Source organism: Hydra vulgaris, chromosome 10 (assembly GCF_038396675.1).
Source record: "Hydra vulgaris chromosome 10, alternate assembly HydraT2T_AEP".
In the NCBI taxonomy this organism is placed as follows: Eukaryota; Metazoa; Cnidaria; class Hydrozoa; order Anthoathecata; family Hydridae; genus Hydra; species Hydra vulgaris.
Window position 1 is genome coordinate 33,686,372 of NC_088929.1, and position 24,716 is coordinate 33,711,087.

The 24,716-nt window shown below is 27.5% G+C and overlaps 3 protein-coding genes across 3 annotated transcripts; all 3 read right to left on the reverse strand.

Annotated features, from left to right (window-relative positions):
* Window positions 1-17,955: 17,955 nt before the first annotated feature.
* On the reverse strand, window positions 17,956-19,569 carry LOC136086285 (uncharacterized). The gene has a single exon (XM_065808577.1). The coding sequence runs from the start codon at window positions 19,567-19,569 to the stop codon at window positions 17,956-17,958; it is 1,614 nt and encodes a 537-aa protein (XP_065664649.1).
* A 1,721-nt stretch (window positions 19,570-21,290) lies between these two features.
* Window positions 21,291-22,586, reverse strand: LOC136086286 (uncharacterized). Its single transcript, XM_065808579.1, has one exon. The coding sequence runs from the start codon at window positions 22,584-22,586 to the stop codon at window positions 21,291-21,293; it is 1,296 nt and encodes a 431-aa protein (XP_065664651.1).
* A 498-nt stretch (window positions 22,587-23,084) lies between these two features.
* On the reverse strand, window positions 23,085-23,982 carry LOC136086287 (uncharacterized). Its single transcript, XM_065808580.1, has 2 exons — window positions 23,710-23,982; window positions 23,085-23,597 (listed from the first exon to the last, which is right to left on the reverse strand). The coding sequence occupies exons 1-2, from the start codon at window positions 23,980-23,982 to the stop codon at window positions 23,085-23,087; spliced, it is 786 nt and encodes a 261-aa protein (XP_065664652.1).
* Between the last annotated feature and the right edge of the window lie 734 nt (window positions 23,983-24,716).

Consider the following 24,716-nt stretch of genomic DNA (forward strand, 5'->3'; position numbering starts at 1 on the left):
AGGAAAAAAGAACTTCGAATTAAAAAAACAAAAAAACAATACTTAATAAACTTAAATAAAGATAAAAAAAAGAAAACAAAAGAACGATAGTGAAGTAAACAAATAAAATAAAAATTAAAATTAAAAAGTAAAGAAAAAAAAAAAAAGAAGAATTAAGTAAACTAAGTAAAAAGAAAGAAGAAAAAGCAATAGTAGAACTAGAAGATTGTAGTGAAATTTAAGAAGAATTTAGTTTGTTTATTTTATAATACATTTTTAATTTAATGTAATTATTCTTATTTTATTAATTTTTTTACTAGCTTTGTTTTGTTTATTTTTCTTTTTTTATTTATTGTCTATTATTATATATACTTATTATTATTATTATTATTATTTATTATTATCATTATTATTATTATTTTTATTATTGTTTTTACTATTTTTATTGTTATTATTGTTATTATTATTATTGTTATTATTGTTATTATTATTATTATTATTATTATTATTATTATTATTATTATATATCTATATAGTTTGTTAACTTAGTTACTTTAGTTTTACTTATTAACTTATAATATTAAGTACAAACTTAATAATTTGTTATATATTTTCACTTATTATAACTAGAATATTTTAATTATAATCATTCATAATTTTTTATTATTTTAATACAATTTATTTTATTTTATACTTATAACTTATAATTTAACTAATTATAACTTATTTTTAATATATATTCACGTTATTCTTCCCTAACTTTATTAATAGTACTTTTTTCATTATTTATATTAATTGTTAAATAAATATTATTTTTATTATATCATTTTATTATATTATTAATAAATACTATGATTATTTTTAATATTTTTGGTTAAATTGCTGTTCATATTTCTGTTTGTTTCCTTATTTCACTTCATTCAATCATTTATTTTATAAACTGTACTACTTATATGTCTACTCACTGCAAAGAATGTTTCAAGAAAATTAATACAAACCATCACTACCTTCAATGTAATCATTGCCTAAACTTTTTTCATAAAAAATGCTGTCGTCTGAATGATATGGAATTTCGGATATTGAAAAACTCTAAAACTTCTTAGTTTTGTATTTCATGTAGAAAATATATTTTTCCATTTAGTTCTTTATCTGATAAGGAACTGCGTCTGCAAACAATAAATGATAAAGTGATTCATGTTAATGAACTCTCAAATAACATATCATCTTTTCCGAAAACCAGAGAGTCTAATCTTTATATTAAACTTAATGACTTCATTTCCGATCAACTTAATAACAACTATGACAATGACGTAAACTTCGAAGAAAACCCTATTAATTGTAAATATGTGGACATAGAATGTTTCAACTCTGCCAACATTGACAAAAGTTTTTTTTCTCATTTTATCATTTAAATATTGCTTCTCTTATTAAAAATTTTGACGAATTAAACTCACTTTATCTCTTATTAACCATGAATTCAGTATTATTGGCATAACTGAAACTAAACTAAAAAATGACATCCTACCAACTATCCCATTAAATCTTACCGGTTATGTTTATGAGCACACTCCAACAAAATCTTATTTTGGAGAAGTTTTACTTTATATATCTAATACATTAATTTACAAACCTCGAAACGAGCTTAATATGCTTAAACCAAAGTTTTTAGAATCTGTGTTTGTGGAAATCACCTTTCCTAAAAAATCAAACGTCATTATTGGTTATATTTATCGCCATGCCAATATGGATATTTCAGAATTTATTAAATCGTATTTAATTCCACTTTTTGAAAAGCTATCTATGGAAAAAACAAAAATACTTTTTTAATGGGCGATTTTAATGTCGATCTTTTATTAGCAAACTCAGATAATTCTGTCTCTGAATTTTTAGACACCATAGCTTTAAATAACTTTTTTCCCTTTATTTCATTGCCAACAAGAGCCATTACTCTAAGTTCTTCTCTTATAATTCCAAAATTTTGAAATCTTCATGGGATGGTATTAGGAATCCTTTAAACATTAGTTCGAGAGTTAACTCATATCTTTCCTGCTTATCTACTAACAACTTCATGATATACGACCCCATTAAAATTTCAGAATCTTTGAATTCATTCTTTGTTTCCGTTCCGGAAAAATGACAGAAAAAGATTCACTCATCCAATACTGACATTAATAAATATCCTAATCTTAATTCAATATTCATAAAACCTACAGACAAAAACGAAGTAATATCTATTATTCTTTCTCTTAATGACAGCTAGGTTTCGGAACCTAACAGCATTCCAATACCTATTTTTAAAGCTCTTGTAAATGATATCTTTTTGAATAATTCTGCTTGAATTCATATTCGACAGTTTAGGTTTCGCTCAAATCAATCCACTTCTCATGCTCTTATTAGCATTTCTGAAACGATTCGTGGTGCAATTGACAGTGGTTCCTTTGCTTGTGGTCTATTCGTAGATCTTCAAAAAGCTTTTGAAACGGTTGATCTCAACATTCTAATAAAAAGTTAAACTGCTACAAAATACATGGTATTGCTAATCATTAGTTTTCTTCATATATTAGGGATCGCACTCAGTTTGTTTCAATTAATGGATTTGAATCCACACATCAAGTTATTAAATATGGTGTTCCACAAGGTTCCGTTCTTGGACCGTTATTGTTTTTATTATATATAAATGATTTATCTTTTTCATTCAAAAAAAGGTACATCATTATGCTGATGATACCAATCTTTTATATATCAACAAATCACCTACGACTCTTTGTAAAAAAGTTAATCAAGATCTTTATTTCTTATGCAACTGCTTAAATAGTACTCGTATTTCATTGAATGTCAATAAAACTGAATACATTATTTTTCATTCCCCTCAAAAAACAATTGATAATATTAAAATTAAAATAACGGAAAAAAACTTTTTCCGTCAAAATATATAAAGTATCTCGGAGTATATCTTGATGAAAACCTATCTTGGCATAATCAACCGTATCATCTCAAAAAAAAGCTTTTATGAGCTAACAGTATGCTTTCTCTAATTCGTTACAATGTTCCAATCCAAACTCTTCGAATGATTTATTCTTCTTTATTCTCTTCTCACCTCTGCTATTGTTGTATTGTTTGGGGTAAAAAAAAGTAACTTTTTACTTAATGGCATAGCTAGTTTACAACGCGCATCTATTAGAATAATGACGTTTTCAACAATTAGAGCAGATATCCAAAAAAAAATTCTGAACTAAAAATCCTAAAACTCCATGATCTTGTAAAGTTTTACAACTGCCTTTTTGTGTTTGATTTTCTCCAAAATAAACTACCAAATTCTTTTTTAACTTTTTTTTATTAAAAAAAATGAAATTTAAAATCATCACATCAGGAATAAAGAATATAGTAAGCTATACTCTTCTTTTTTCAACACAATTAAATATGGTAAGTTTTCCATAAAACAACAACGTATTTCCCAATGGAACCAACGTATTCCTGCATTAATAAAAAAGTTTAAAAAAATATCCCCTTGTTACGGATTATTTACTGCTCAACAGAATTCAATTTAAAAATATATTGTTGGAGTGTATTTCTTTATAATTTCTCTTTGTACTGAAGTTGTCTTTGATATATAATTTCTTTAACGAATGAGTGGTTTGATTTTTGCTTTATTTATTATTTATCTATATTATATTTATTTATTATTGTGTTATTATTGCTACATTTTATGTTATTATTATATTTAATTATTATCTATGATATGTACATTAACGGAAATATATATTGACATAAACGTATATATATAGTAAATATATATATAGTACGGTGAGCAGAAAATTTTTTTCTTCTGATTTTTGATTCGCTATACCGCGGAAAACATGCTTCAAGGGTATCTAAGGAAAATGCAAAAAAAAAATAATACAAATATTTTACATCTGGAGCTAGCGCATCGTACTTGAATATTTGAATAAATACTCGCTTTTTATCATTTTCGTAACAAAGTGCGCTTTAGAGTATTCCCAAAATGCGCTGCAAAATTTGTGTTTGTCTTTGCCACAACAACTTATTTTGGTATAATTTTGTTTTGATTATTTTAAAATATTAACCAATCTGTCATGGCTGTTTTTAAAAAAATTACTCGTAGCGAATTTAAGTGCCCGATTTTTGGTCATCCAATAGAATTATCTGCAAATAAACTTCCAACTTATGAAGATGTTCTCAAGTGTTGTTTTAATGAAAATTACAAACAAGCTTTGAAATCGAACAACAAACCAGTTAAGTTTTCTTATGTTTCAAATTGTATCGCACAACAAGTTAAATCAGTGTTTGATAAAGCTTCAATACCCGCAGTAACAATTTACAGAGTTGTGCAATTAATAAATGGATACCATGACAGTTAACGCAATCTTATGAAATCTTTCAAGTGTGATAAAGAAAAAGGAAAGTTCAAAAAGAGAGTTGAAGATTTTAAAACAAAAACATTGTTATTGTTTGATGTCTCGGCGTGTGAGTGTAAATCAACATTAGACTGCAAATAAAAATGGTCACTGAAATTTGTTTATGCGAGTGTTCTGTTTCAATTATCTGTATGTGTAAAAAAGAAAAAAAAAATCCCCATCATTGAATTAAAATTTGTGTACTTCCAAAGAATGCATGGTACTGATAAAATCGGAAGTATTGACGTAAAAGAAACAAAAAAATTACACAAAGACACGATAGGAAATGTGCTTAACTTAAAAGAGCTCTGCCTACTAATAATCTATTATCGCAACACTCATGCTCAAACCATTTAGATGAAACACTAAAGCAAAAAGAGTTCGATAGTGATGCCTCCGTAGCCATTAAAAAAGTCATCGATGAAGAATTATAAGAATATAAGCTAACTAAGCCATCATGGCAGATGCGCATTACAATGAAAAATACTGCTCTGACTAGCGATCGCTATGGATTATCAGGCAGAGCAACGGCAGCAATTCCTTCAAGTGTTTTGCAAGATTTTGGTATCTTAACTAATTATGATCCCAGTTTTGTTGATGACAAAAATAAAATTAGAAAAACAAAAGTGGATAACCGTTCACAACTTCAAATGCAGAGCATAGAGAAATATAACCTACTTCAAGGACTGTATTTTGATGGGAGAAAGGACAAAACTCTAGTGGTTAAAAAAATGAAATTGAAACGGTTTCGACGAACCATAAAAGAGGAACATTACTCAATTTTAAAAGAACCTGGTTCCGTGTACTTTGGTCATGTTTAACCAACTTCTGGGTCTGCTAAAAACATTGCCAGTAGCATTATTTCATATTTGAATGAAGCTGGAGTTTCATTTCATGAACTGGACGTAATTGGATGCGATGGTACTGTTACTAACACAGGATGGAAATCCAGTGTTATTGCCACAATTGAAAAATATGTAAACAGACCACTGCATTGATTTGTCTCTTACACTTGAACGCATTGCCATTCCGGCATTTATTTCAAATTTTAGACGGAGAAACGACAGGCCCAAAATCATTTAGCGGTCCGATTGGCGCACAGCTTAATAAGTCTGAGAAATTACCAGTGGTAAAATTTGTCAGTGTCCATTGTGAAATTCCAGAAATTGACCGCAAAATTTTAAGCAAAGATCAGCAGTTTTTGTTGGATATAAGTTCTGCTATTAAATCAGGCAGTTGTTCAGAAGATTTATCTGTTCGTGAACCTGGAGCCATTTCACACTCAAGGTGGTTAACAACTGCAAACAAGTTTTACGATTGTATTTGAGCCTTGAAACCCCAACAGAGGAGCACAAAATCTTAGTTTCTTTTCTTTTAAAATCATATATCCCTATATGATTTCATATAAAAAAAGTAAATACTTCACAAATGGAGCAGAACATGTATTTGAAATGATAAAGTCGTCAAGATTCCTGCCCAATGATTTGCTAAAAGTAATAGACCCAGTAATTGAGAGAAACGCTTTTTTTGCACATTCAGAAAACTTGCTTTTAACAATGGTAGTAGACAAAAGGGTTCATATTAAGGAATCGGGTTATAGAAGAATTATAAAGGCAAGAAGCCTAGCTTCTAAAAGAAACTTTATCAGGAGTTTTCAACCACCCAAAATTAATTTCCTTGCTACTGACTATACAGAGATAATTGACTGGAACACTACCACGCTTTTTCCGCCACATTTGCTGCGAAGAGTCTCAGATAAAGACATTTGGTCAAAGATCCAATCAGCTGAAACAGCGGCTGAGTGAAACTTTGAAAAGTTTCCATGTCATACCCAAGCAGTAAAACGATGCGTAAAACTTGTAACAGAGGCTTCACAAAAAGTAGCTGGCTTCAATTCCAGAGATGGCATTATAAGAACTACACATAACTCCAGATCCTCAATGCCTAATTTTTCAAGCAAATCATATTTTAAACTACCAACAGAAATTAGCGAAAAGTAAAAGAATATATTTTTTCACAAAAGTTTTAGTCAAAAAGACGGTTTCCCAATTAAAAAAAAAAGATTTCTGATTTACCATTCCAATACTTTTTTCTACTTAAATTGTCTTTAGATACAGTGTCGAGCTAGGTTTTCTGGCGCCCAGGGCAACGCTGAAAATTGGCGCCTCCCTCCTGAAACAGACATGCGAACTAAAAAAAAATGTCGTGGGGGAGACTTTTAGCGATAAGGCCCTGAAGGGGCTGTATATGGAGGTCCTGCTAGGGAGAAGGGCGGCTTAAGACCCCCTCCCTTTCCCAGCTAGGGTCTGGGGTAGCGCTGTAAGTTTCCCCAGCAAGGTCTGGGGTGGAGCCCACATCTGACAACGGTTTTCCAACATATTATACACCTAAAATTATGCTAAAGTACCTCATTTTCAATAATATTTAGACTGATTTGCATTAACAAATTCAGCCCAAAGCCCCTTTTTGGCGCCCCCCTAGAGAAGCGCCAGGGGTGACTGCCCCACAAGCCCAACCTTTTCTATGCCTGTGTCTAGATATTTGTAAAAGAATTTATTCAATTTCATTTCATTTGTTAAAAAATTAAAAAAAGGGAAAAATTCTTCGATTATTCAAGCGCGATGCGCTAGCTCCAGACAGAATTTTTTTTTTTTTGCATTATCCTTAGGTAGGGGAGAGTGGGGTATTGGCGAACACCTAAGCGGGAATGCGAATTAAACACACCAGTTATACAAAATTGATCATATTTATTGCTTATCAATTAGTTTAACTACTCAGTTACAAACCCTCAAAAGGAATTTTTAAAAATCTTATTATAAAATAAAAATTTATGCCAGAAATAAAACCGTTGGTGTTCGGAATTACCCTGCCTACGTGGGGTAATTCCGAACACATTGGGGGGCAATCACAAGCACTGTTGTGTAATAGCGAATAAAAAGCTAATTGTAATAACTAAGTCTAAAAACTATATTATGCAACAAAAACAAAAAAAAGGAGTGACTTTATTTCCATAGAAGCTACAACAGAGTGTTACTCAAGAAAAAAGTTGCATAAAATTATCAGAAAAATTTAAAATCAAATTATAGTGAACAACATCCGCAGCTTCATTACACTACTGCACGTCTGGAACTGAGCATAGGATCCCTTCTCAGCAGGTAAAAAAAAATTGTCGAATTTATTTTTTTACAATGCTGTTTTGACCATGTTCGGAGTTACCCCGCGTTCGCCATTACCCCACTCTCCCCTACCCTAAAGACAAGTTTTTTGCGGTATAGCGAGTCAAAAATCAGAAAAAAAAAATATTCGGCCCACCCTAATATATAGACATAGACGTAATTATAGAAAGACATAGACGTAAATATATGTAGACATAGATGTAAATATATATATACATAGACGTAAATATATATAGACATAGACGTAAATATATATAGACATAGACATAAAAATATATATAGACGCAGACATAGACGGAAAAAAACACATACTGAAACTTTTTAGTCCCTGTGTAATAAGCAACAGGGTTTACTAAATATGGCAGTTACATTAATGAAAATAAAAAAGCTTATAAAGGAAATGTTTGATGAATTTTAAAAAAGAACCGAGGTGATGATGAAAAAGATATAATTGACAATAGTCAAAAAATCAAGTCGATTGAATCTGAGATAACGGAAATAATGGAAAGTTTAAACTTTCACGAAGAACTTATTGATAAAAAAATAAAAAATAATCTTGTTTCTTATGACAAAGAGAAAAATTTTCGCAACGGAATCAATAAAGGCAACAATGAATATATGGATATAAAGAAAAAGTTAAATGGAATAAAGGAAACAGAAAATGAAAACTGGAATGTAAGTGAAATTGAGGTTAAAAATTTTTTGAAGAGTATTTAGGTTTAAAGGATATAAAAATTGAACGAGCGCAACGGACTCGATTTAGGGATAAAAAAGAAACTTAGAACAAAACTTTTACCTAGGACAAACCTAGGACAAAACTTTTTAAAACTTTTGGATTATAAAGACAAAGTTGAAATCTTGAAAAAATCTGTTATGTTAAAAGGTAAAAATATATATATTAATGAGGGCTTTTGTGCTGAAACAAATAAAAAAAGAAAAACTTTAAGAGAAGAAATGAAAGTCGCCCGACAATCTGGTAAATTTGCTTTCATCACTATGATACTTTGGTCATTCGCGATTGGAAAGCAAGAGAGATCAATTATGCTGGAGACGTTAAAACAATTCATGGATATAAATAAGAATTTTAATATCATTTTATGTTTGAATATTTCAATGTTTAAAATGATTTTTTATTTATTTCTTAGTTCTCAATTTTTTATTTTTTATTTGTAATAACTATCTAAATGATCATGAATGCTTTAAACGACAAAGGTTTTCAAAACGGATGTTTGATCCCTTCCATAATAACTTTTTAAATAGTTTTTCTGATGAGAATCTAAATATCTTTCATGAAACTCAAATGAATATACTGAATTCACCATATATTGATCCTTATGATTTCAATACATGGTTTTAATTCAATTTCTATATTGCACATTAATATACGAAGCATGCAGCATAATTTTGATAAGCTTAAGAAATTTTTAAATATCTTAAAATACATATTTGCTGTCATAGCTATTTCAGAAACTTGCATGAGTCAGAAACTTTAATTGAATCTAATTCAAATTTCATCTTACCAAATTACCGCGTAATTTGTCAAACACGAGGAAGAGGTAAAAAAGGCGGAGGTCTTTGTTTCTACATTTCTGAGAAACTTACATATAAAATTAAAAAAGCAATTATGCCTAACCAAAAATGATTTTGAGTGTTTAACAATAGAAATCATTAGAGAAAAAGCTAAAAACATTGTCATTGTGTGCGTATTCCGTCCACCGAGTGGTATAGTCAAACCTTTAGAAGATTTTATAAGAAGTATAATAGTTAATAATAATAATAATAAAAAACTATGCATTATCGGGAATATAAATTTAAATTCACTAACTCATGAAAAAAATACAAAATCATTTTTTGATATGTTTTTTAAATATAATAATACCCACTTATTAACAAACCGAGTAGAATAACTAAAAGTGCAGCAACTGCAATTTATAACATTCTTTTTAAACCACTTTTTAGAAACGCCATTTGAAACAGGAATATTTGAAACAGACATAAGTGACCACTTTCCAAAAACAATTAATTTAAAAAATCGCAATCTATCAACGTTAAATAACAATAACTTCTCGAAAACACTATACGAAGAGAAATGGAAAGAAGTCTATTTATGTAAAAATACTAACAAAGCATACAATGCCTTTTTCAACAAATTTTTAAATATTTATAATGAAACGTTTCCTTGTGAAATAATAAAAACAAGAACAAAAACACTAACTAACCCTTGGATGAACTCTAGTAAAATGTTCAAGAAAAAAACAAAAACTCTATTAGAAATTTCTCAAAAATAGAAATATTGAAAACGAAAGCAATTATAAAACTATAAATATTTTTACTAAAACTTACTTAAAAATGAAAAAAAAAAATTGTACAATAAAAAATTTACTGCATGTAAATTTGACATAAAAAAAACATGGAGCCTAATTAATAACCTAATGGGTCGTAAAAAAGTAGTTCATTTCTTCCTCTCAATATTACTATTAATGGTAATAATATTCACTGCCCAACACCAATCTCAAAAGAGTTTAACAATTACTTTACTAAAGTTGGTATAAATTTAGCTAATAAAATTGTACCTCCCATTGATTCATTCAAAACCTATTTAAATTCTGCCAATAGTAATTTATTATATGACCGTAAATAAACGTTAAAAGAAATTGAGGAGGCTTTCTCATCTTTAAAAATAAACAAATCGCCGGGTTTTGATGGAATATCCAGCAATATAGTTATTTTAAGTAACATATAATCAAACCACTGTTTCATATTATTAAAATTTCAATAAATGAAGGTGTATTTCCTGAAACATTAAATGTAGCTAAAGTGTACCCAATCTATAAAGGCAATAATAGTTCTGATATCTCGAATTATAGACCTATATCCTTATTATCTGTGTTTTCCAAAATATTCCAACGCGTTATGTGTAACAGAATTTTCGTCCATTTCACAAAAAACAATCTCTTTTACTCTAAACATTTTGGATTTCAAAATAATATTTTAACGGAGCATGCCATTATTGAATTAGTTGACCAAATAATCAACGGTTTTGAAAAAAATAAGTTTACACTAGGAATTTTTAAAGATCAGTCCTAAGCATTTGACACAGTAGACCACTCTATACTCTTAGAAATAAAAAAATTATTATTTTTTCTAAGAGTATAGAGTGAAAAACAATATGTGATAAATCCGGATTCTGGTACATTAATTATTCTGTGTGGAGTACCACAAGGTTCAATTCTCGGCCCTCTCCTTTTTTTAATATGTATAAACAACTTCTGTAATGTATCTGCAAATTTAAATTCAATTATTTATGCTGATGACACTAATTTGTTTATGTCCAATACTGATATTAATTAGCTATATGGTGAAATGAATATTGAGCTGCTAAAAGTAAATAAATGGTTCAGAGCGAATAAACTCTCAACAAATGTAGACATAACTCAATATACATTATTTTTTTTTTAAATGCTGGAAGAAAACCTGCTACTTAAGTTACCATTTCTTTCTATAAATAGTAAACAAATTAAAAAACAAAAATGTTTAAAGTACCTAGGAGTCTATGTAGATGAAAACTTATCTTGGCTTTCCCACATAAAATAAATTGAATCAAAAATTAAAAAAACTATTGGTATAATGTATGTATGTACTTTAATTAATACTCAAAGTCTTAGATTAATATACTTCAGTCTAATTCATAGCTATATCCATTATAGTAACATTGCGTGAGTAGTATATAATGCGGGTTCTGGCACATTTTGATTTCGACCATTTTAGTAACCACATTTTTTTCATATTATTTCAGGTTCATTTCAAACTGTATTTTATAAATTTTTGATAAAATTCAATTTTTTTTCTTATCGATTTGATCGTTTTTTTATTTCTGGGTCAATTCAATCTAAAAAAATTTGATCGCGATCAAATTTTTTATAAAATTTGTCTATTTTATAAAAAATATTATTCTATATTATAATTTTCTCAATTTTTTATTATCTATCCAAGAGTTAAACGATTCAGGACTTTACATATTTTCTTCATCTGACTCATTTCCTAAATCTAAATCTGTCATAATACTTGTAAAATTAGAAATCTTTTTTAGAATAGCTACTTCTGTTAATTTAATTTGTATTGATTCAATCATTGAACCGATAAAAATACCATCAATTTTTAAGCATCCAACGACATTACATCTTTGATTTATATAATCATGACCTGAAGTTTCAACAAGGGATTTATTATTTTTACGATAAAATAGTGAAGTTATTCTTAAATCTTTTTTCTTTTCTGTAAATAACTTTCCATATATTACTGGAGGTGCATTTAGTTTATCTGTATTATATCTTAAAATTTTTAAATTTGAAATATTAACTTTAGATTTCCGTCCACCTTTTTTTATTTCATCTTTATACTTTTCAATTTGTTCTCTACAAAATTCTTCAATAGCTTCAATCATTTCAATAAATTTTTGTTGTTTTTCAGTTTTACCTTCTTTTTCATCAAAGCATACTAAAGAAAGTGAATAGCCATTAAGTTCATTCGTTTTCATATCTTTATTTTCGCAAACACCATATGAAAATAAAGGTAATGTTTTTATTAAAACGGGTCCCTCATTTCCATTAGTATATCTAAATGCAAGATTTAATTTTTGATATGGAACGGGTTTGTCAGCTTTAAATACTTTTTTTACAAATAAATTTTCAATGTTAAATTTTTCAGGAGTTATAAATATTTCATTTGCATTTTTCATTTCCATTTTATATACGCAAGAAAATTATTTATATCATTTTTCAAAAAAAAAAATATTTTTTTGTTTAAGAGAACTTAACTGTAATAGTAAGCTACACCAATGACATGAAAACGTCCAGATTGATCAACTTATGCATCACCGGAGTTTAATGTAACTACTAATCTTCTTCCAGCTCCAACAGCAGGCATTGAATCTTTAAAATGTCTATAAAATGAGATAGTAGTTGTAGATACAATTGAAGGTGTTGGAGCACCATTACTGTCTATTTGAGCTAATAGTCCAGATTCTTCATTATTAAATGAATAAAGATTAGCACCATTCCATGAGGTGAGATAAAAATCTTCTAATCCAGATGACATGAATATACAATGACTATCACTAGACTGATTATTTTCATCTACATATCCACTAGATATTGAATAATTACCATAGTTGTATGGAGTCCAAGGGGTTATAGCACGGTTAGCATGTTTAGGAGGAATGTTACCATCATACATTCGTACTCTTGATTCCCACCAACTTCCAGATAGGCCAATAACATGCATTCTAATATATTTTAAATAAACCCCATTACCCTTTCCTGCAGTATCTAACAATATATATTCAGTACCATAAGATGTATTCATATATCTAAATACAACAGATCGTAAAGTAAGATCTGAGATGTAAGGTGGTAATGCTGGATTTCTAGAAACAAAAGGTTGTATCCAATACTCAACATTAACTCCATTTTTAAAGTTTGTTTAAATGGCATATCAAATGTAAAATATCCTCCAAATTGAGTAGGAGTATGCATATTACATCCTTGCAAAGAGTTAGCATAATATGATCCACCAAGTGGAGAACACAAAAAATCACAGGCTAGACCAATAGTATCCATTCCAGTTCTATCTGTAGTATGAATTAAATTTCCTATGCTAAGTACATCATCTGCATATATTTTAAGAAATACGTTACCTGCAACACTTGGTCCTGTAGTAACTGTTTTATTTAATGCTAACCATAGTTTTCTTAGGATACCACTATTATTGTTATTAAATGATAAAGTAAATACATCTGTTCCCTTATCACCTGTACTTGGTGGAAGAGTTTGTATTTTCATTCCAAGTCATGTTAAACCTGAATCAGGCACTATTTTTAAAATGTGAGAAGAAGGTACTATACGATCGACGTAATCTTTTGAAGTAACATCATTTGGATTTGTAGGACTTGGTAGATTTTCTATTGTGCTACCATTCATATCAAGTTTATCAGTCATGTTATTCAATCCATCTCTTCTAAGAAATGTGCTATTAGCTTGAGACATTGTTAATCCTTCAACTACTGTTTGTGAATTTGAATTTGAATTTGTTGTTCTTCCGAATATATCAACAGGCATTTTTTATATATAAGATTTTTTTGATTTAATTTATTAATAATATCTTGAAAATCAACTCCTTCATCTAGTTTTTTTAAAACGTAAAGACACAAGTGTCCACAGAATGAAGTGTCTCCAAATTGAACTCTTTCACTATTATAATAGACATTATTTTTAAAATAATCGACAAGTTCAACAGGTGGAGGTTGTGCATAAGAGTCGAAGACATACTTTTTGTCATTGACTTTATACCAACAGATCCAATGAAACCCATCTGTATTTGAATCTCCTGTATTTACTATTCCACATTCTTTTTTATTCATTTTCTTTGGTAGTTGATCTCTTACAAATACACCTCTAAAATTTTTTATTTTTAGTTTTTTTGCTGCTTTTTCTAATTGAAAATTTGTAAGTGGTACATTAGGTAGAACTATTCCTTCAACATTTATAAATTTGTTCATTTTATATATGAAAAAGGATTTTTTTTTCATATATAGATTTCAACTAAGTTATAGTATCCTTTATGCGGATCATATTTATCAATTTTTTGGCTGTAGATGATATTAAATTCGACATTGTCAATACATTTTGCATGGTAAAATTTGTAATATTTTTTTATTGCGTTTATGAGATCATTTGTTCTATTTTTAAGTGTCATTTTATCAGCATATTTTGTTAAAACTGTTATTTTACCTTTTTTTCTATTCAATAAAGTTTTTAATTTATATTTTCTTTTCATCTGCATTTTCATTTTATATAAAGAAAAAATTTTTTTTTTATTGTAAGTTATAATTTTTTTGTAATTTATTTTATAATTTTTTTGTAATTTATAACTTTATTTACTTAATTTTATTATACTATTACAATAATTTTAAATTGAATTAAAATTGTTCATGTCTTCAATACAAGTGCCAGTTTCATAATCGTTAATACATTTCCTTTTAAAATTATCCATTTATTTTAAAAGGATACTTTTTTTATTTTAATCAAAATGTTGGGGTAAAATTCCATCCTAAAATACTAAATAAATGTGAACATTTTTCATCGTGAAATTTTTTCCTTTCAATTGTTTTTAATACTGAAAAATCTTCAAGTTTACAATTATGCCCTCAATTTTTCAGTAATTGAAATAAAATATATTGCACATTCATAAAGTTTTTTCTTTTAATTTCTTTAGGTTTATCTTTACCGTAAATTGAATCATATAAAGATGACAATTCTTTAAAATCTTTTAATAGTTGTTCTTCTAAATATCCAATATCATCAATCCTTTTTCCATGTAATACATAAAAAATATAATTAGCATTTTCATAATGATTAGTATACCCTAATTGTTTTAAAAAAATAATAATATGCTCTTTTGTAATTTTTGAATATTTAACATTTTTAATTTTAGAGTCAACTAAAAGATTATATGCTTTAAATTTTTTTTTTAAATTTGTAAATACTTCTTTTGAAATTTTACAATTTTGTTTTCCATTGTATTGTTTAATACATTCTTGAAAATGAATTATTCTTGAATATGTAAATTTAGTTGCAACATTACTTCTTTCGTAATCCCTATAAGTTGTATCGTTTTCAAGTATATCTTGTTGAGATGAGCATACAATGCAAAATTTTTTATTACTATCATCAATTTCAAATTTTAAATAATCCTCATTTTGACATTGATTACATTTTATAACCTGTTCAATAATTGGATTAATATTCAAGTCTGCCCATTTACGTAAAAAAATAACTTCATTTGCAAATTTTAAATACTCTTCTTGAAGTTTTGCCTTTTCAACGTTAAATTTTTCCTTTTCATGGAATGGAATTGCTGTTTGTAAGATCTCATTAAATTTTTCAATAATACAATTGGTTTTAGTTATAAATGATTGTTTTTCAAGTATTTTGTTTTCAAGGTCCTCTTTTTTATCTAAGAGGGTTTTAACACCTTCAACTGAAAATAAATTTTTATCTTTTAAATGAAAATTTAAAATGTTTAAATATTCTTCAAACTCTTTATTATCTTTGTAAAATTGTGTTATTATTTTGTTATTTAATAAAACAATACTCATGTTTTATTAAATTTTCATTTACTTAACTTTATTATATTTATGACATTATTACAATAATTTTCAATTGAATTAAATTCGTCAATGTTTTCGATGCATAAGACGTCAATAGCTAAATCGTCTTCAACATAGTCATTCTCGTATAAATTTTTTGCTTCTTCTATTGCTTCTTCTAATAAATCTATATCAGAATTATTAATAGCTATTACAATTTTATTATTATTACATATAGATTTGATTTTTAGTTCACGTGAAGTTTTCATTTTATGTAGAAATAAAATTATTTAATCCAAATTTCTCTAACTTCACGTTCAATTTCATTTTCTGGTTCTTTAAGAAATACATTTAAAGAATATTCTCTTCCATATAAACTAATAAGTAAATCTAAATAGTCAGGTGAAATGAAAAATTCTTTTAGTTCAGGTAAATGTAAATTTATATGACTCTTAATTTGTTCTAATATTTTGCGAGAAAAGTCTAATATATCAACATTTTTTAAACAATAACTTTGTTCAAATTCAATTTTACCATAATTTATTCGTAATTCTAAAACTTGAGTTGTCTTATTATAACTATAATAGAGACACGAATCAATATTTATTTCTTCATATTCAGATATATCACCATGTACATTATAGTATTTATTTTTATCATAATAATCATTATAGTATTTCTTGTTATCCATTTTTATATATAGAAAAAAATATTTATTTTAATTCATTTTTTTTTTCTTTATATAAAATAATTTTTTATAAGATAAATAGTTTTTTAAAATAATTTGTTGCCTTTTGCCTAACTGTTATCGTTACGATTTTTGGCTTATTAATGAGATTATAGTTTCCATATGCTAATGTGTGTATTCCATCTTCTAATATGACTCTTTTATCATCTTCTGCACTTAATGCTACTTTATTAATCTCTTCTGTATAAACTTCATGTGCATGTGATCTTATAATATTCATTTTCCTAATGTGTTCTTTTCTATTAAGTAAACAATCTTTATAATCATCGTGTGTTATGTAGTTCTTAACAACATTCTTTTTTACTCCTTTACATTTTTTGTTTTCTTTTCCATTCATCTTGTATGAATACAACTTGGATCTTAATCCTACAAATTCTTCAATTTGTTTTCTTCCTGCTTCATCTTTGAACATTCCAAGTACTTTTTTATTTAATCCAACTTTAAATCCGTTATTAATTGCTGGATTATTTGGAACAAATTCACTAGTATCAAATTTATTTTCAATATCGTTTTTAATATCTTCATAAAAATCCTCTGTTTTTATTTCGTATGCTAATGAATCTGTATCTGTGAATAATAGTTTTGCCTTATTAGAATATTTTTTCATTATGTAATCGTAATGAAATTCATACATTAGAGTTTTGCTCAAATCTAATATACACATTCCTAAGTAAATTGGCTTGTTATACTTTAATGTAGTTCTTTTCATATGAATCGCTATTAAATTTTCATCAAATATTGTCCTACTTTCATAGTTTGGTCTTGATGCTAATTTAACAGCTTCATCTCTGTTTGTAACTAATCTTACATAAACTCTTTTTGCAATGTTTTCCATTGTTTTTCCAAAGACTGAATTGTTCATGAGTTTAAAGAAATCTTTTTCAAATTCATTTGTTGCTTTAGTTCTTAGATTAGTATTAAGTTCAATATATTCGCTTAACCATGCACTTTCTTCAAAGCTTATTCCTCTATGGATTTTTGTTATCTTTAGCCCTAATCTTTCATATAATTTAAGATTGGTATAATGTACCACATAATTTTTCTTATTATTCAAGTTTGGTATAAGTTTTTCAACTTTATCTACTTTGACTCTTTCAGGAGCAAGTGGATAGTCATTATGCTCATCATGAAGATGATCTGGATAATCTAAATCAACTTCAAGTATACATGGAACTGATTTCCAATTTTCCAATTCATCTTCATCCATCCAACTAAATCCATGTGTAGGAAGTGGTTTACTCATAGCCCATCCATATAGATTATTAGCATCTAGATATTGGATAAATTTTGATGGTTTAGTTTCATCATAATTATCCATATACTTATTATTAGATTTTCCTAATCTATTTGATATTGTACTGATTCCACCTCTTATTCCTTTTTGTATCATGAGGATCATATCATAATCACTCAATAGTTCTAACTCTACTTTTGTTTTTCTCAATGCAGCATCCCAAGCTAATCCTGGTGATGTATAATACCAAGCTGGATCTAACTTTTCATGCAAACATCTCTGAAATTTTCAAAGACATCAGCTAGTAAAAGTACATCTGAAACATTATATAAGTTATGATAATCTCTAAAAGATTTACAATGAAACTCATTCCATACAGTTTGTGCATGTAAGTAAGCATCATCATTAATTCCTTCATCATTCAATTTAGAAAAGAACGATTCTTTTGGAGGTAGTTGTGATTCATTAAATTTATCAATAGAATCAACCCAATCATAAGGGTATTTACTTTTTTTGAGTAATAAATCTAATTGTGTACCTGTATACAATTTTCCGATATTTTTACATTGTTCTTTTGATAAATTTTTTGATAGAGCATCTAAACTAGATGGCATAAATCTATAACTATCTATGAAACGAATCTCTCGCTTAATATCAACAGTTTTACCCTCTTTATTAATAAACTCTCCAACTTTAATCTCTCTAGAAAAGCTAATATATTTTTCTTCGTTGTTAGGTATACAGCTTAATTTACCTCCTGATAATTTCTTTATGAACAAGTGACTATCATACCCAGATAAATTATGAAATAGTACTGGGAAGAACTCTGGAATTCTATATTTCAAATTACAATCTTTATGAGCAGCACCTCTGTATTTTCCAGTTAAATGACAATGATCTCGCACTCTGTCTTTTCCTAAATATTCTTCACAAATATGACACTTTATTGCTACTTTAAAGTCTTTCTTATTTTTACTTGTAAATATCATAGGCATCTTAAAATCTACTTCATTACAAATTTGTATAATGTCTTCTTTTAATCTATCTACAAATATCTTAGCAATATCATCTTCTTCACTATTTGCAGTAAATGTTACTAATTTATCTTTGTATATACTTTGATCAAAACATTTAATATAGTAACAGAATGAACTTGGTATATGTTTTTGATACTGCTTCGTATAGGATTCATTTGGATTGGGAGTACAAGTATTGATAGGTTTAATAAAACTTTCAAAGTCTGCATATATTACAAAGGGTACTCTCATTGATTTAAAATAATGTTTAAAATACATTGTTGAACCTGGTTTTGGAAGATCAATACGAACTGAATCATGTGTATCACAATACAATTTATGCTTAGATAATGATTCTTCTGAACTAAATCCTAATAAACAATTTCTACAATAGTGAGTTGCACAATTTCTTTTTGATGTTTGTGATGAAAGTAATCTACTTAAATTATTTATTAAACAATAATGATTCGTTTCACCATCAGATATTAACAACACATCTATTAAATGTTGTCTATCATTATTCTTTGAAATACGTAAAGGATAAACTGAACTCTCGTATCCATATACATTCACACTTATATCTTGATTATTTTTCTCAAATTGTGTAATTTGTTTTAATGAAACTGGAAATTCTATTTTATCCCAATTTATTTTTTCAGCTTGAGTTATAAGATCTTTATCTATTCTTTGAGGATTATTATCTGTTGGATTTAATGCTCTTGCAATACACCACTTAAAGCATTGATTATCATCATTTTGCATATTAATGATTGCTTTTTTAGATACTAATTTTTTATCAAGTGGAATATAAGATTTTGCTTTAAGTGGATTATACTCTATAATATTTATATCCATTTTTTTAATAGAAACAAATATCCAGTTTGATCCTAACTGTTGAAACATTGAAAAAGTTTCTAAAAAATTTTGACTTTGATGTTTCATAAATTTCATCTAAATTTGTAGTTTCTAATATAACAGTACTATTCGTTGCAAATCTAGGAGTTGCAGTTATAGCATCTCCTGTAAAAATACTAGTTTTTACCATTTTACAAATGACAACTATATTCACTTTTGATCCTCTATTTTCATTTAGTACTTTAATTGCACTATTTTTAGCAACATTCATAAAAGTTTCAAGATCATATCCTTTTATACCTTGAGCTGAATATTGTTTTGACACATTCTTAACAGCTGATTGCGATAATTTAAATTCCACTTTGCTTGGGTTCAAAGGATTTTTGTATATTGTAGAGTAAACTAGAGATTTTATTGAGTCTATTTTTCTTTTAAGATCAGATCCTATATCTTCTACTTTTTTCTTAATCGGATCTGGTACATAGGTACTTAATCCATTCTTCAACATCTATAATTCTGTTGACAACATACGATGATGCATTTTTTACAGCTGTAGTCAACTTTGAAAATAATCCAGGTTGTAAAACAGGTGATGAACTTGATGATGGAATTTGTTCGTTTAATATATGATTTACATGGCTTTGTACAGGAGATGGAGCTAATATATTAGAATTATCAAATGTTATTAGATCCGAAGTGGTATGACGAGCAGAAGGAACTTGTATTGGAGATAATGCATTAACAAGTTCACCTTTTCGCATATTATAATAATGTTTAATTCCTCGCTCTTTAGCGATTTGTTTTAATTCTTTTACCGTTTTGTTTTCCATTTTTATATCCATAAGATTTTTATTTATTATATTTTTTAATTTCTTTATATCATTTTTTTTTAAATTTTTTTTCTTATCAAAAATTTTATATGATAAGATCATATGAAATTTAATATTTTATAAATTTTATTTTTTTGGTCTTTTTATAGCGGTTTTGTAGGATTCACATATTTCAAAAGGATCTGAAGTAGATTGCACAAATCCATTTGATTTTTTCCAATACAATTGACATGAAGTTGGTTTAAACATTTTATAAAATTCCATACCTTTATCTCCCATTTTTTATATATCAATCTTTTTTTTAAGCGCTTTTAGCACATCAAAAATCTAAAGATTTTTTTAATTTTATAGATCCTACGGATCTATGGAAAATTTTTTTAATTTTTTAGAATTGAGTACTTCAATCTTATAACCATCCTCAATCTTACCATCACGTAATTCAAAATAGCCAAATCCATGTCCAGTTTCTTTCATAGCCATATATAATGATTTATATATTATTTCTTCTCCTGTTTCTATGTTTGTGAGTTTAATAGTGACTGGTTCTTTCCTAATTGTTCTTAATCTTTCATATTTTGGATCAATTTCTTTTTTTTCTTTTTCTTCTTTTACTTTATTTAATCTAGGTCTTCCTACTGGTTTTCTCTCACGAACTTCTTTTACTTTATTTAATCTAGGTCTTCCAATAGGTCTTTTCACATCAGTTAATTCTGTTGCTTTTGACATGATCGCATCCTTATCAATCAAACCATTATCTATAGCAAGCATTAATAATGTGACATAATTTTTAGATGCTTGTGAAATGTTAGTTTCTTTTAATAAATTTTGCAATGCTGTCCTTGTATAATACATTTTTATTATATAAAGAAAAAAAATTATTTATATCAATTTTTAATTAATAATAAGGTCTAATTTACTTCCATCTGATTTAAAGTTCACTAATTTATCTGATATTACTACAGCATATCCTATCGTATATTGAGGAACTGCTGTATTAAAGTTCATTTTAATTTGTATATCTATTACTGATGATTTATATCTTTCTGGTTGATTACTTACATCAATAACAAATATAGGGAACAAATCTTTATAATCAAGAGGTTGTATGTTACTTTGAGTAATCAATTCATTCATTCCATAATATTTTTCACTAAATACAGCTGCATCTCTATAAGCTCTTGAGAATTGTTGATTTGGAAATGATAAGCTGTAATCAGTTACTGGGTATTTATCAGAACTTAGCATAACGTATATACTTTTCAAGTCACAATAATCAAATATGGCTGGATTAGTTGTTTGATCTCCATTTTTATTTGTTTGAAATCCAACAATAATATATCTTGGTCTTTCACTAGATGTTTTTACACTAAGTTTCCAAGTAGTCGATAAAGTTTGTGGGATTTCTAATCTATCACATTGTCTAGCTCTAAAAGCAACTGGAATTGTTGCTTTAGATGCTATAATACTTAAAAGTTCATTTTGTTGCGCTAGGGCTGGTTGTACATGCGGCATAAACAATGTCACTCTTTGGAGGTCTACTTTTCCAGCAGCTGCAGTAGCTCCTCTAAAAATAGCATCATCATCAGATTTTCTAGTAAGAATTATTGTATGTTTAAATCCATAATTAACTTTATCATAATCATCACAGAATCCGAAGATATGCTTTAAAGGTACGCAAAATGAAAATGTACCTTTTGCAGTTGGTTTTTGAATCAAGTATCCTTGTCTTGCTGCAAATCCTGTGTTATCTGCAATGACTGCTGTTGTTGCTGAATCTTTATACCATAATTGATTCAACCCTTGAGCTAATTGATAATCGTTCGGGTATTTAAGCATCCCTAACATTGTAGTTGCTTGTCCAGGATTAAAAACTACTTCAATATCTTGATTAGATAATTGATAAGCTATTTGACTAAATAGATACATAATGCCATTATTTGTAAGAGCTACTGCATCTGCATTAGCATAAGCTGTATTATCAGCTTTAAGAAGTCTTCCTTCAAACAACAGATATGCATCAGATGGTACTGAATATAAATCGGATTGTTCAACATTTATTATAATATTTCCAGTATTATTTAGATTAGGTCGAGATGCTGGATCATAATCTCGATAATAATATTTTTCAATTGATTCATCTACAATTGGTGTTTCTGTAATATTTAAAATTGATTGAGAAGTTGTCATTTTTTATATAGAAAAAATTTTTTTATATACTCCGAAGGCCTCTCCCTTTTTTAACTATATCCTCTATTCTAATAGCATTCTTACGTGATAGCTTTACCCCATTTTCATTAATTATATTATTTAAATTTGTTACTGCTTCATCTCCTGACTTTGCTAATTTTGATAATATATCCTCACTTTTTTTACTAAGATTTACTTTTGGAGCTACTTTATTAATTAATTTATTTCCTTTTTCAATTGTAGCATTTTTAGTAGCTTCTATTGCTGATATAAATAGCTCTTTTCCTGCTGATTTAGCAGCAGTTACTGCAGTTTTTCCTAAATCAGTAGCTGCAAGCTTTTTAAGCATAGCTGATGATACTTTTGTTACATTTGATGCTGCTGCTCGTCTAAACATTTCTCTTAAAGTATCAAAAAATCCACTACCCCCAATAACATGTTTTTTCACAAATCTTTTATTTTGAACAATAATCATTTTTAATTAGGGAAAACATTTTTTTATATTGCAAGAGTATTCTGTATTGCTTCATACTTACCCTTACTTATTACACCTTGTCTTAATAATTCATCGCTAATTGCAACAGCTTCATTTCTTGATGAACTATTACCTGCTTCCCATGCAGCTATACGTAACTCAAGCATCTCAACTAGAGCATTAGGATCACTAGGAAGAATTACAGTTTGTATTCTTGTTCTTTTAACTCCAGTTCCATATTCAAGTTTTCTCTTTGATAATATAGGAGTTCTTATATCTTTCCAAATTGGAGATATTAACTCATTATATTTTTCACTTCTAGATGATCTTACTTTACCTTTATCAGTAATAAGAGCATCTGTTTTTATTAATATTTCTCTATAATTTTTAAGATCTTCAGTACTATAGACCTCTTTATCAGGTTTAAACTTTGTTACTAATTCCCAAAGGCCTGGTGTACCCTCATATTTCTTTCCATCAACAGTTATATCATCATTATTAATTGTAATTGGTTTTTTACCAATATAGTTCATCTCCTTTTGAATGTATCCCAAATGTAGGATCTGTAGCCTTTTTACTTTTTGTATACAATCTAAGATAACTTGTTGCAATTTTTCCAAAATTTAAAATATTTGATCTTTCAGGAACTTCGGAGCCTTTATCAGGAGGAGGAAGTATAGCAAGATCCTTTTCAGGATTTGAAAAAGTGAGTGCTAATTGATCTTTCAAATTAGATATACTATTATTTATTCCAGATTGACTATCAATTAAGGGTCTATATAACTTTGATAAATCCATCTGAAGGTTATAGTCACCCACCTTTTCAGCAATATTATCTTGTTGTACTTTTTTCCTAAGATATATGATTTCTTTTACAAGTTGATCTCTTTTATCAGGATCTGTAAATTTAAACAACGACATTTTTATATATTTAAGAAAAAAATAAAACACATAACACAAAAGATGTTATGTGTTTTTAATTTTTATAAAGGATATCTTTAATTTCAAAATCACTATAATTAATATCAATTTCTTCTATCGGATTAAATATTAAATCAGACAATAGTTTGCTTCTTGTACATTTTTTTTCTTTAAGATTACAATCTAAATTATGTACATATCTATCAACTAATCTACACTTTTCTTTCTTACTAATATTTTTCCATTCTTTATATGATTCTTTAATCATATTTTCAACATTACGATAATCTTTATGATATTTAAACTGAATAAGATAATATAGCTTATCTCTAGCTTCATCACTATACTGAGTAGGTATTTTAAAGTAACCTAGATCAGTAATTAGCATATTATTTCTTATAAAGCCTGCTTTTCCAAATACTAATTTTTCTAAATACCTTTTTTTATTCAAATCGTTTTCACGCTTGCTACATTCTAAAAAGAAAGGGTAAAAGTAAAACATATTTTTAATAATAAGAAATAATTTACTTAAGTTATTTTCTTAATATTTTCAGATTTATTAAATCTCATTTGTAATAGATTAATTGCCTCCTCTCTTCCTTGATTAATCAAAGATATTTTAGTTTGTTCATCAATATCTTTTTTAATTTTTGATCTAATATCTTCAATAATATCATAATATCTAGTATCAGCTCAAATTCTTTATCATCTATTTGTCCGTCTACTAAAGCTTT

Bases quoted from the DNA above. Each gene is read 5' to 3' on its own strand.
- LOC136086286 (XM_065808579.1), bottom strand. From the start codon at position 22,586: ATGACAACTTCTCAATCAATTTTAAATATTACAGAAACACCAATTGTA.
- LOC136086287 (XM_065808580.1), bottom strand. From the start codon at position 23,982: ATGTCGTTGTTTAAATTTACAGATCCTGATAAAAGAGATCAACTTGTA. The intron at 23,598-23,709 runs GTTCCTGAAAGA...TACATTCAAAAG, and splicing joins CTCCTGATAAAGGCTCCGAA to GAGATGAACTATATTGGTAA.
- LOC136086285 (XM_065808577.1), bottom strand. From the start codon at position 19,569: ATGGATATAAATATTATAGAGTATAATCCACTTAAAGCAAAATCTTAT.